Source organism: Notamacropus eugenii, chromosome 3 (genome assembly GCF_028372415.1).
Source record: "Notamacropus eugenii isolate mMacEug1 chromosome 3, mMacEug1.pri_v2, whole genome shotgun sequence".
Classification (NCBI taxonomy): Eukaryota; Metazoa; Chordata; class Mammalia; order Diprotodontia; family Macropodidae; genus Notamacropus; species Notamacropus eugenii.
The window spans coordinates 42,876,284-42,889,288 of NC_092874.1; the positions used below are offsets into that span (position 1 = coordinate 42,876,284).

General features: G+C 43.6%; 1 protein-coding gene across 4 annotated transcripts in view; it reads right to left on the reverse strand.

Annotated features, from left to right (window-relative positions):
- The window catches only part of LARS2 (leucyl-tRNA synthetase 2, mitochondrial), a 165,041-nt gene extending 152,271 nt beyond the window's left edge, over nt 1-12,770 (reverse strand). For 3 of the 4 annotated variants that reach the window (XM_072651394.1, XM_072651393.1, XM_072651391.1), the window contains exons 1-2: nt 12,650-12,750; nt 2,253-2,508 (exon numbers count right to left, since the gene is read on the reverse strand). In XM_072651394.1, coding sequence (XP_072507495.1) covers nt 2,253-2,486 — 234 coding nt within the window. In that variant the 5' untranslated portion in view covers nt 2,487-2,508; nt 12,650-12,750. Of the gene's footprint in view, nt 1-2,252; nt 2,509-8,139; nt 8,277-12,649 lie in introns of all 4 variants that reach the window. The other variant, XM_072651392.1, reaches the window with a different exon arrangement.
- Between the last annotated feature and the right edge of the window lie 235 nt (nt 12,771-13,005).

The window sequence follows — 13,005 nt, forward strand, 5'->3', positions numbered from 1 at the left end:
TAAATATATGATTAATAATTGAGGTTTACCTACACAGATGAGATCAATAAGGATAGGAAACAAAGGGGAAAAAAGGGAAATGATTATACTTTTTAACTGAAAATCTTGCCAAAACTCCTAGAGTCCAAGAGAGGACCTAAAATTCCTGGTAATGAGAAAAATCAGGCAATAATGATAATGCTAAAGGGGGAGAGGTAGGGACTTCAGAAGTCCAGAGGAAATTCCATAACCTTATTCTATAAATTATGCCACTGTTTAACAAACTGCTAGGACATTTTTCATTATGTCTAAATGAAAACTTTAATGACCATCTTTGGGGAATTTTTTAAAATATAGGGATTTGATGGGGATGGGGGATAGATCAATTTAAAGGGGAAAGGCAAAAGTTGACCTCTGAGTCATGTAAAAACCAAGGAAGGTCCTAAAAAAGAATTAACAAAGCTTTGGCCCTCCCTTCTATGTTGAATGGAGGTGAGAGACAGCTAAAACAAAACTGCCGATCTCTGTTTTGGATGGTTTTGCTTAATTGTCTTTGTCACAAGGGAGGAGGATACTTCTCAGGGTTATTGTGAATACTTTCTGTAAAGCACTGGGAAATCTTAAAGGCTATATAAATGTTAGTTATTATCATTGTTGTTTGTGGCTTTGGAATATTGTCTATTTTCACTTAAAAAATCAATACCACTCTGCTGTTTTAGAAATGTCTCATCTTGGCCATATTTTCTACATCCTCTTTTAACAGTCTCCACACAACTGATCCTCTTTAAATATTCTCTTTTCCAAAGCTCCCTTTTCTTTTGGACTTGTCCAATTGACACAGGAACTGATAATGCCCAAATCTGAGGAGACAATAGCAATCTAGCTAGAATTGAAACATGCTACTAGGACACATAAAGCAGTGGCTGCTATTAAAAAAACCACCTTTAATATTTACAATTGTTCCTTTTGCTATTTAAAATGTACTCAAGCTTTGTGCTTATTTCTACCTCCTGCTTTTCTATGTGAATTAAGTGATTTTCTTCTGTGACATTTTAATGACTTTCATCTCCCAGGGGTAGCATGGGACAGAATAACTATAGGATTTGTTATAATTGAGTAGAAAGAAATATGACTAAAAGGAAAATGTTCACAGTTATGTAAAAGGCAAAAGATTTAAGCTTTAGAGGAAATAAAACCTTCCCATGGTGTGTAGGGAATTGTTTTTGTAAACACATTCCAAATATTCTGGGGCAGGTTTTGAGGAGAAACCCCCACCTCCCTGCCTCTCTGGGTATCATGGGTATGTAATAAGGCTCACTCAGCGTTTCTTCTGTGACACTTACTATCGGTCCATCACGAGTCAGTCAATCAATAAATACTGATTAATAAGTAGCATGAGACCCAGGGCAAGGCATTTAATATCTATGTGTCTCAAGTAACTCTCTATTATGTTAGCGACCACATAGATCTGACCAAGCCCCTCCCCTGTTCAACCAGCTCCAGAGACTCTGAGATGAAACAAGAACTTCTCCCCTTTCCAACATGGTTCTGAACCACTTGCCAGCATTCCATGGAATACTTCCCTGCTCTAACTCAACTTCAGTTACAGCAGTGACTGGACCACACCTCTCTCTCTCCAGGGGCTGTACAACTAAAAGGGGCTCCAGATCCTCCAGTCTATCTTCTCTGGGCAGAGGGGAGAAAGCAGAAGCCTCGAGAAGTAATATAGAAGTATAGAGCAGAACCTGGTAAGAGACTTGGGGCTCTCTCCCCAGGGCCACAACTCTCTCTCTCTAAGAAACAAAAGGCGGAAAAAATACTTGTTCTCCATCATAAAGGAGAGCCCACATAGTCACAGAGCACTGGACCTTCAGTCAGGAAGTCCTGAGTTCAAATCTAGACCCAGACACTAGTTGTAAGATCCTGGGCAAGTCGCTTCATTGTGCTTTATTAGCACAGTGCTTTGGTACACAGGAGGTACTTCATAAATGTTTATTGACTATTGATTAAATGACTGATTTGATTTCTGACTGCTTTGGTTTCATCTGAAAAATGGGGATAACAATAGTGACTCCCACCCAAGGTTTTTGTGAAGATAAAATGAGATATCTGTAAAGTACTTTGTAAACTTTAAGGTGCTATATAAATGCTATTACTGTTTCCTGTCTATTAGGTCTTGTGTAAAGCACTAAAAACGATGGTGCCACACATTGAAACACAAACACACACACACACACACACACACACACTTCCCAGTTTCTCAGAATACTCACATCCATTTCCTCCATTTTGAAGAACTCTTCCTTGACTCGATGATGCCACCATCTTTCCACTTCCTTTCTGGTCTGCAAAGTATAATCTCTTGTCCACTTTCCTGTCTCACTGTAAATGCATCGGCTGCATCCTGAAATTAATTTCCCTTCCCAATTAATGGCATGTGGCTGGACCTTTAGCAGCCCTTTCAGGAATGAGGAATAAATGCCAAATCTCTGCCAAGTGGAAGTCATTCTTCAGACTGCAATGATGGCTCTGAAAAAGATAACAACGGCATCCTTACAGTCATCTGCCATTAGCCTGGTTCATCAGCTAACCTTTCTCCTTCACCCTCAACCGCCTTATTCCTTCTCCATTACAATGTTTCCTTGCTTCACACTATTGATGGTTTTTAATCACCCTCAAAAGAACAGTGTGGAAATTCTACTGAACTGAACACAAGTTCTATTTATAATAGACTTAACAGGGAGCTAGTAACTTGTAAGTGCCAGACACGTTAAGGATGCACACACAGGAATGGTTTCTGCCACCTCTGGTCATCTCTGCTCCTTCTGCTAGTCACTCACTACCAGTGGTTTCTCCCATTCCCGTCCAAGTCACCCCTTGACATCAATACCCTCTCCAGTTTTCTTGGGGCCTTTAGCACCTACTCTTGCTGTGGAAAATACCAAGGATATCCCCTTACCTCCTTCTTCCCCTCCTGGTAATATGTGCATGATTCCTTCCCTCTAAAATGCCATGGAAAACGCCCAACTGCTGGACCCTCCACCAAGCCCCTCCTCCCTCGCTCGGCTTTTTCAGGGGTCCAGGAAACTCAAAGCTCAGAGGTACTTCAGAGCTAAACGGGTCCAGTATCCCCAGCAGACATGAGGCTCAGTGCCATTGCTTATATACTTTGAGCATCTTAACATAAGGAACTCCTGGGAAGGAAGCTTTCTTCACCTCACCTGTAGCTTACATTCTCACAGCTGCCTAAGGGGCTAAGAGTTTAAGAAAGTTAAGACTTAGGATGTGTCAAAAGTAGAACTAGGACTTCAATATTCATCTATGTTATGGGTTAAATAGGTTTTAAAAATTGATTTATTTAAAAACTATTTTTAAAATAGGTTTTTGTGAGCTGACATGGAAACCTAACTACCATTTCCATAGAAAAACACATTCTGAATTCCAAACAGTCAACTTACAAACTCCAGAAACATAAACCATTTGTATGTGAGGGCCTGGTTGTATTTTCAACTCATTTTCAATATTTCTGTGGCCTGGTGAAGCCTTGCCCACAGCAGAGATGACTTTTGGAATGTCTCAAGTTAAGAGCTTCTTGTTCCATCACTAGCAAAAGGGAGGCATGGTCAGCACACTAGACATGAAGTGTTTCTGACAGTCAGAATCTCCCAAAGAGGAATCAATGTAAAGTCTAACATTGGAGTATAGAAAAGGCAAACTTTACAAGTGCAGGACAGGGAAAAGCTTGGGTACATGGCAGTCTATCTGAAAAAGGCCTCAGGGGTTTGGTGGATTTTGAGTTCCCTGAATCCCCAGTGGTGTGAGGGAGCCTACATTTAGAGGGCAGAGATTCCAGGAATAGGGAGGGGATGGTGCCTCTTCACTCTGCCCTCACCTGCCTGCACTTTGACGTCTGGGCCTGGGCACCACAGACACTGATAAGCTGGAGATTGGCCCTAGGAAGACAATCAAAGGCCTTGAGTCCTTGCCTTGTGAACATCAGTAGAAGCAACGTGAGACACTTTAGCCTGGAGAAGAATTGGGCATGGGGGTAAGACATGACAACTTCTTTAAATATCTTAGGCTCCCATGTGGAAGAGAGATTGGACTTGTTCCATCTGGCTACACAGAAGGTAAAACAAGGCAGAATGGCCAGGGAAGTTGTAAAGGGCAGACTTAAGCCTGAAGTCTGGAAAACCTTCCTGGTCATCAGAGCTGCCCCGAATTGGGAGAGCCTGCCTCTGGAGGTGGTGAGCTCCCCATCCATGGAAAGGTGGTCTGACCACTTTTCAGGTACTTTATAGGAGGGATTCCTTTTGGGTCTGGATGGGTCTAGACAGCTTCCAAGGTCAGTTCTAAATTTAAAATTCTGCGACTGTGAAAGTAAAACTAGACTTTAATTAAGCATTCAGAAAAACCCAAACAAGCTTCAACTTTTAGTTCATCCAATTACCCCTTTTTTAAAAAAACAACATTCTCAATGTTCAAACAGCAAAAAAGAGAATAAAAGTGGGATTATGAAAGCTAATCTGAGAAAAAGGAATAGTAAGGTACGTGTACATGGTGCAGTGGATAGATCACTGGGTGTCAAAGCAATCACACTGGCATACCCAGGATGGCTGCTAGCACAGGTTCTTAGATCTGCTTTTCTAAGAAAGATAGCTGTTTAAGGGGTCAACAATCTTTTTTAATTACATTCACTAATTCAGGAGAAAAATCAGCACCCTGAACTTCAGAGAAAATATAAACAGAGAAATAAAGACCAACAGATAGCACTGTACTGCCTGAATCAAAACGATATTGCTATACAATTTACATACATCTCTGGATCAAGAGCCTTTACATCTGAGCAGTCCAGGAGCTCTGAACATACGGCCACTCAGAGTCTCAATCAAAGAATCACAAGATCCTTCTCATAAGTGAGCCTCCAAAGCAAAACCTCACCTCACAGCATACACTTCTCAGAGCCAGAAGCCATCACAACCCTCATGATTCAGTGCCTAATTAGAAATTAGCAAAAGCTGTGAAAGCCTTCCTACATGCAAGCTTCCCCTAAGTAAGCTTCCCTTAATGGGCTCCATGCGAGTCTATTAATGGGAGGGGAACATCTTACATTCCATTAACATTACACTGGGCTTGGATTCAGGAAGATTCGTCTTCATGAGTTCAAGTCCAGTCTCAGACACTTATTAGCTGGGTGACCCTGGGCATGTCAGTTAACCCTGCTTGCCTCAGTTTTCTCATCTGTAAAATGAGTCAGAGAAGGAAATGGCAAATAATTCAGTATCTTTGCCAAGAAAACCCCAAATGGGCTCATGAAGAGCCCAACTGAAATGAATGAACACCAACAAAGTAGGCTAACCAAGTTTTTTTTATTCATTAAATTCTGCAAATGGTTATTTCAATATCCATTAGGGATTTATTCTCTCATATCAAAGAATTAGGACAGGAATATCATCAGGATAATTCATTATGGGCTTACATAGAAACATTCCATATCCAGAGAAAGTCTAGATTTTTCAGGCTGACCCGCCAAAGTTCTCAATGCAAAATGGGTTCATTAGGGATGATTTTCAGTACTAGAATGCCTTAGGTTCTTCATAAAGCCAAGGGATCACCTAGAAACAATCTGAGTAGGCATGAAAATCACCAGTTAGACTTGGATAATTTTTAAAATAGGAATTACAATTGAGACTCAAATCCCACCCAATTCAAGCTTTCCCTTGGATTCACTGTTTTTGATGGTCTTCTCGCTAAGCCAATATGTTAATATCTTTGCAAATAACAGAATACAAGATTTCTAAAGAGCAAGGAATTACTGCTTATACACAAACCCCTAATTTCCCTTTTGGGCGGCTTTCACTAAGACTACTTAAAAATTTTCTGAGTTGTGCTCCCAAGGAAGAACAAATGAAAAACAATACTTTAAAAATGCAAACTCATTTGAATGGTGAGCATCTCCATTTTCCGTGGAGCCTCATTAGCTTTTAGAACATAGAGTTAGCAATTATGGATATGCTACCCTGAAATGGAAATTGTTGACCAAGTTGGTTGTATTTGCTAGATTTTTTTCTTTAACAAACTACAGGCATTAAAAATGAAAAGCAGTCAGCTTTCTATCCCTGAAAATCCTCCTCTGAATGCTGGGCAGTATAGTCCAAGTACTGCTCTCACATTCATTGGTGAAGGTCTTGGAAGCACACAACACCTGATTCAATTTTTTCAAGGGATGTAGACTTAATAAAGGACTCTAAGTTCTAAATAGGGTACAACCTGGAATCTAGAGATAAGGCCATAAAGTGGAACATAAAGCGGAACACTTTGAAATTAAAGTTAATAAAAATCAGAATAAAACAGATGAGATTACGCATCTATAGCAGGCCTCCTCTGGAATAGTTTGCAAATATGTAGATACAGCTAGGATACTCCCTAAATGAGGAATTAAGAATCCCTCCTTATGAAGTAAAGCATTAATTCACAATGTAACTAATCCAATACAAATTCTAATTCTGGAAATTCAGAGGAAGGGTTATAATGGCAGATGCTTTTGCCAAGTACTGAAAAAAGGAGAGAAGAGCAGGAAGGATTTGTTGGAATGTGTCCAGCACAACCCAGGGTGAAGGGTTTGCCGATTCTGGATGACCAGTCTGTTGATGGGGGTCACACATTTAGAGCTAAAAGGGACTTTAAAAGCCATCTAAATATCCCTCTTTTCTTGAGGCCCAAAAAGAATCAGTAACTTTTTCATGAGATTTTTGTTCTTTGCTTTTTGTCCTTCTTTCTGGAAGAGGACCAATGACATCAGGAGGGTGACATCTGAACTTGCAAGTGACTTGGATTTAAGTGAGGCAGGGCTATGCAAAGTCACCAGCCTCACTCTCTCCTCCAGAGTCAATGGAGTCCAATTGCAAGACAGGTCAAGATGACTAGAGATGGCTCTGGATGCACTAGGAGATGTTGGCCTTATGTCTAACCACAGAAACTGCTCTGTCTGGCATTTCAAGCGCATCACAGTCTGTCCCTGCTTGCCTGTTCAGGATTGGCTTCCATGACTCCCCTTCCCAGGTCCTATGTTCAGGCCAGCCTGCTCACTGTTCCCTCATTCAAGGTCCCATCTCCCCCCATTTGTCTTTGCACCACTGTTCCCACACCTGGAAGGCACTTGCTCATCACCTCAAAGTGTTCTAGCTTCCTCGAAGGCTAGGCTCAGGGGCCACCTCCTGTGGGAAGCCTTTCCCAATTGTCCAATTTTGGGGGGTATACTTCACTCTTCAAGTCATCAGGATCTCCCATTGGTTTAACGTGAGCTCCACAAAGGAGTTTTTTGTTTTGTCTTTGTTCTCCCTGGGCACTTACTCAATGTTTGCTGGATTGGACTGGGCAGTAAAAACGTGCTGAACCCAGCGGGGAGAGAGAGACCTAGCTTCTATTTTCTGCATTGAGTCTAACTAGCAATATAACCCTGAACAAGATGCTTCAGCTCTATGGGACTCAGTTTGTCAGCTATAAAATGGGGATAACCGCTGGCATTTATGTCACACTTCAAAGTTTACAAAAAACTTTTAAAAATAGTTACCTCATCAGATCTTCACAGCAACCCTGAAAGGCAGGTGCTTTTATTATCCCATTTTATAGAAAAGGCACCGAGGCAGGCAGAAATGAAGTGACTTGCCCACGGTTACCCAGCTAGTAAGTGTCCCCCCTCCAGGTTTGGTACTCTATCCACTGTGGCATCCAGCAGCCTCAGTATTGGTATTACCTTACATGACAGTGTGGAAAGTCATCTGCAAGCTTGAAAATGCTATGTAAATGCAAGCCAGCAGCAGCAGAGCCTCTTTGTCTATACCACAGGAAAGATCTTTTTGCAGGTACCCATGCCTCTCTACATGTGATGTGATTAAGCTCTCCTTTATTAATTTTTAAATGCCTCCAAGTTAGTAACACATGCATAGGGTGAGCAGAAATCACATGTTGCATTCCAAGTAAGTCACTGAATGCCAAAGTCCAGCTGATGAGGTTGGGAGCCTAAGCTACAGTGGAAAAAACCCACAGGTCAGGCTAGAATTCTCAAGGCCAATGTGGTAGAAGACAGGAAGGGCCCAGAATGAAACAAAGGTTAAGACAGAGAGTGGAACAATTCTGGGAAAAGGAGTAAGTACTCACTCTGATCTATTTTATCCCAGCATGGACACAAGAGGCAGGAGAGTTTTCCGAAATTTAAGATTCTACTGGTTTTTCAAGAAAGGCAGGACCAAAGTGCCTAAGCTGGCTTTTATTACTCTTCAGAGATGATCTTGCTACTGGTGGAGTAAAGAAATCACAATATAGCATTATCAAAACATAAGCATATCATCAAGGGAGTAATAGTGCTTCTTACAGGCCAGGGTGGGGTTGGCCGAAATGTGGTATGAGGCACGGGGTATCATGCCCTGCAAAAGATCATGAAACACTGCTTCTGAGAGAAGGACAGGAGTTACATGATGCAGCTCATCTGATAAGTAAGACTTCAGAGAGAACTTGCACAAAGAGACCAAAGCACTTTTTTCTCAGAACCTTTAAGCAATGTAGAAAACCTCACAATTCCCAAGCTGAGAGAGTTGCAAAGGCTCTGGAAGCCAAAATGTTCAGACAGAACTCATCATCTTTCCCGTTCCTCTGTCTCTCTTCCCAGCTTTCCCATTTCTGAGGATGGCTCACTCTTCTAGCACCCTCTCTGCCTCTTCCCCTGTTCCTGTCCGCCTATATCCAATATGGTGCCAAGTCCTACTGATCCTACCTCTATCATCAGTTCCCATCAACCTCTCCTATCTGTGGCCACAATCCTAACTTAGGTTTCTGTGTTCTCTCTCAGACAATTTGAATAGCTTCTCACCAGCTTCCCTGCCTCCAATACGTTCTCCACATAGCTGCCCAAAGTAGCTAAGGCACAAAGCTAAGTACATCACAACTTTCAGTGGCTTCCTACTTCTTTGAGAATAAAATACAAACTTCTCATCGTGACATTTAAAACCCTTCACAATCTGGTTCAATGTTTCTTTCCAGGATAATTTCATATTATTTAACTTCATGAATTCTTCCTTCCAGCCAATGAACTAGCTGTTCCCTGACAGTGGTATTCTACCGTCTGTCTCCAGATGTCCAGAACGCTGTCCCTCATGCATGGGAGGCATTCTTTCTTTATCTCTACCTTTCCAAATCCTTCTCTTCTTTCAGGTCCAACCTGAGAGTTTTCTGTATACCCTCCCCCATCTTCTTAGCTAAAAGTCTTCTCTCCCACCTCAAATATGCCTGGAGGATTCTGGCAGGGACTCTGCTGTCCCTATGACTTCTTAACTTGTATTATGCGGATTCAGATAGGGAGAGGGGAAGAGAAGGAGGAAGAGCATTCTTAAGAGCCTACTATGTGCTAGATACTCTGCTAAGCACTTTACAAACATCTTCTCATTTGATAATATGTAACATTACCTATATATGACTCATTTTCCTCAGTGGTAGATATGCTTCTTAATTCGGCAACCATGCCACTTTCATCAGTGGTGCCAAATAAATGTTTATTGAATTACGCATAAACCACTGAAAAATGCATTTGGCATCAAGTTTGTGAATTGGATTCAAGTCCCAACTTGGGCACTTACAAGCTACCTGAGCCTAGGCATTTCGGTTCCCCTCTATCGTGTTACCTGTCTAAGGAAAGCATTTTGTCAACCTCAAAGCTTTACACAAATGAGCTACTAATGTTAGCCTGGCATTCAAGGCCCTCCCCAATCTGGGTCTTCCCTGGCTTTCTAGCTTTGTACCACACTCATCTTCTAAACCAAACAGGACTGGTTCCCTGTTCTCACTTGGCCCTTTCTAGTCTCCATACCTCTGCCTATAACAACCCTTCTAATTCTAATGCTCTTCCCCCACTAATTTCCACTACTGGAAGTAGTGTGTTACTAGAGAAGATGTACTGAATTTCAAGCCAGAGGCCCTCGGTTCAAATCCTAGCACTGACAGCTATTGCCTGTGTAAACTCGGGAAAATCCCTTACACTTCGGTTTCTTTGTCTATATGACAGGGGAGGAACTGAATGAACTCTAAAGTACCTGCTAGTTGCAGATCTTTCTCCAAGAACAAGCCCAAAACCCTCTTCCCTCCATAAAAGCCTTTCTGTTCCCTCAATTCAAGGTCCAGGATACATGAAGAGAGAGTTAGGAAATGATGCCAGTGCCAAGGATAAAAAGGCAAAGGTGAAACAGCTCCATTCTAGAGGAGAAAATGACACGTACACAGATAAATAAAACAAAGTCTATATGAAAGAGAGACAAAGTGATTTCTGGGGTAGAAAGAATTAGCAAGGTGAAAGGGGCTAGGGGAGGCATAAGGAGGGGCCTAACTTAGGATGCAGCCCTTGATCTGAGCCTTGAAGGATGCTAGGGACTCTCAAGAGGCATAAATGTGGGAGGGAGGACATTCCAGGCATGGGGGGCAGTTTGTGCAAAGGGGATAGAGAAAAAGACTCATCTTCCTGGGTTCAAATCTGGCCTCAGACACTTACTAGCTGTGTGACCCTGAGCAAGTCACTTCACCCTGTTTGCCTCAGTTTTCTCCTCTGTAAAATGAGGTGGAGAAGGAAATGGCAAACCACTTCAGTATCTTTGCCAAGAAAACCCTAAATGGGGTTGTAAAGAGTCAGATACGACAGAAAAACAACTGAACAACAGAGCTTCTTGAGCAGAGGGTGACATGGTTAGACCAGTGCTTTAGGAATATCAATTAGGAATATCAATTTGACAACTATGTTGGAGCCTAGATTGGAGAGAGGAGAGTTGAGCTAGGGAGACCAGTAAGATGATTACTCCAATAACAAAGAGAAGTAGTTCTCAAACTTTTTGGTTTCAGGATAGAATCCTCAACATTTTTAAAATGTGGGTTACATTTATCAACATTTACATTACAAATTAAAATGGCTGTATTTTCAAATATTAATTATTTTAAATAGCAATAATACACCCATTACATATTAACATAAATATATTTTTATGAAAAATATCTATATTTCCCAAAACAAAAAAAAAATTAGTGAAAAGACTGGCATTGTTTTACACATTTTTGCAAACTTCTTTAATGTCTGGCTCAACAGACGACAGCTGGATTCTCATATCTGCTTCTAAATTCAATCTGTTGTTTTGGTTGAAGTACATGAAGAAAATCTGGCCTCACCCAGATAAGTGGATGGAATGGGAAGGAAGATTTTAATAGGCAAATCACATTGAATATTAGGAAAATAGCTGTGACCTCATGGACCCCCTGAAAGGGTCGTAGGGTTCACCAATTACACTGAAATTGCTAGTTTAAAGAACAGCAGTGATTAAGGTCTGAATTAGGGTGAAGGCCACGTGAGTGGAGAGAAGGGTATATGGACTTTACATCTCTGTATCCCCAGTGCCATGTTCATAATAGGCACTTCTTATGTGAAGTGAATTTAGGCTGATCTATTTTGTATTATAGATCTTTTCCAACCTGCAACCCCCACTAAAGCAGAAGCTCTCTAAGGGCAGGGACTATGTCCCCATACCTAGTACAAGATCATGCACTTAATAACTAATTATCGAACTAATTGTTCAATGTGTGCACCCTGCATTTCTCCAACTGGACTACAGGGTTCTTGTGGGCAGATCAAAAGGCCTGGGATGGTGCTGCCTGGAGCCTCTCCCTTCCCCCACCTGGAGGCAGTTCCATCCTGCAGGGGATGGAGCCCTGGCTTTGCATCTTAATTCAGCCACTTACTAGCTGTGTGACCCTGGGCAAGTCACTCGAGGGCTCCGTGCCTCAGTTTCTTCATTTGTAAAACGAGGGATATGGAATAAATGGCTAAGGGCCTTTCCGGCTCTAAAGCAATGACCTCCTACCTCTCGGGTCCTCCTTTCCTCCAAGGCTCAGCTCAGGCCCCTCCCCGGTGACCAACGGTCAGCTTTCTCCTCCTTCTCCAGTCTCTGCATATCTACTTGTTACTATGTATCTAATGACCATTTCTGCAGTGATAATATGTATTGAGACCCATTTCTGCGGTGATAATATGTATCCCCTCCCCTGCCGTCCAAGGAGAATGAAAGCTCCTGCAGGGCCAGGCACCCGACGCGGCAGAAGCAACGTGGTAACACTGTGCTGGGAGTCAAGAGCCCTGAGTTCAAATCCACTGTGTCAGCCTGGATAGGCGAGAGGGACGTGGGGTCAAGGGAGGAACCGAGGCCGGGGTGTGTGTGACGTCATTGGCTCACAGTCACAGGACCTCAGTCTGGGAGTCGGAAGGGACCTAGCGTACAACCCCCCGGCTTTTCAGATTAGGAAACTGAGGCCCGGAGAGAAGGGACACAAGGCTGCTCCCAGAGGACCCACGTCCTACGCAGCCCCCCTGCCTCTTCATTCTTCTTTCCCGGAGGATCCCCAACGCCCCGTTTTGCAGGCCGGACTGAGACCCGGCGGCGGCACCCAGACACGCCCCACAACCGCCCTGCCCCCTCCTCTTTCCCCGTGCTCCGCGCCGTGGAGGCGCTACCGGCTTCTCGGGTCTCAGGCACAGGGCCTGCTGCTGCCGAGGTCCCCTCCCCAGGCAGGCCAGTGGACAAGCGGGCGGCTCCCCGGCCGCCCAGGAGGGAGGAGGCCCAGCCAGCGGGGGCGGCGGCATTACCTGCGCACAAGTTCCGTCTCTAAGCCCACGCGGCGGAGCTGCTCATGGGCGCCGCCATGTTGGAAAAGCAAAAACTTTATGGACAGCGGGCGCCGCGCACACAGACAGAAGAGGCGGAGGCGGGGCCGAGGAGGAGGCGGGGCCGAGGAGGAGGCGGGGCCGAGGAGGAGGCGGGGCCGAGGAGGAGGCGGGGCCGGGGCATCCCTGGGGCTCCGCTCTCCAGCTCCCTGACCCGAGGTCTCCAGGGGGAAGACTGGTGGGGCTACGGCCCCTTATTCCCAGAGGGGTCCCTTGTGGAATGACACTATAGGGAACTTAGGGGCTGTTGAGTCCAACCCCTCATTTTACAGATGAGG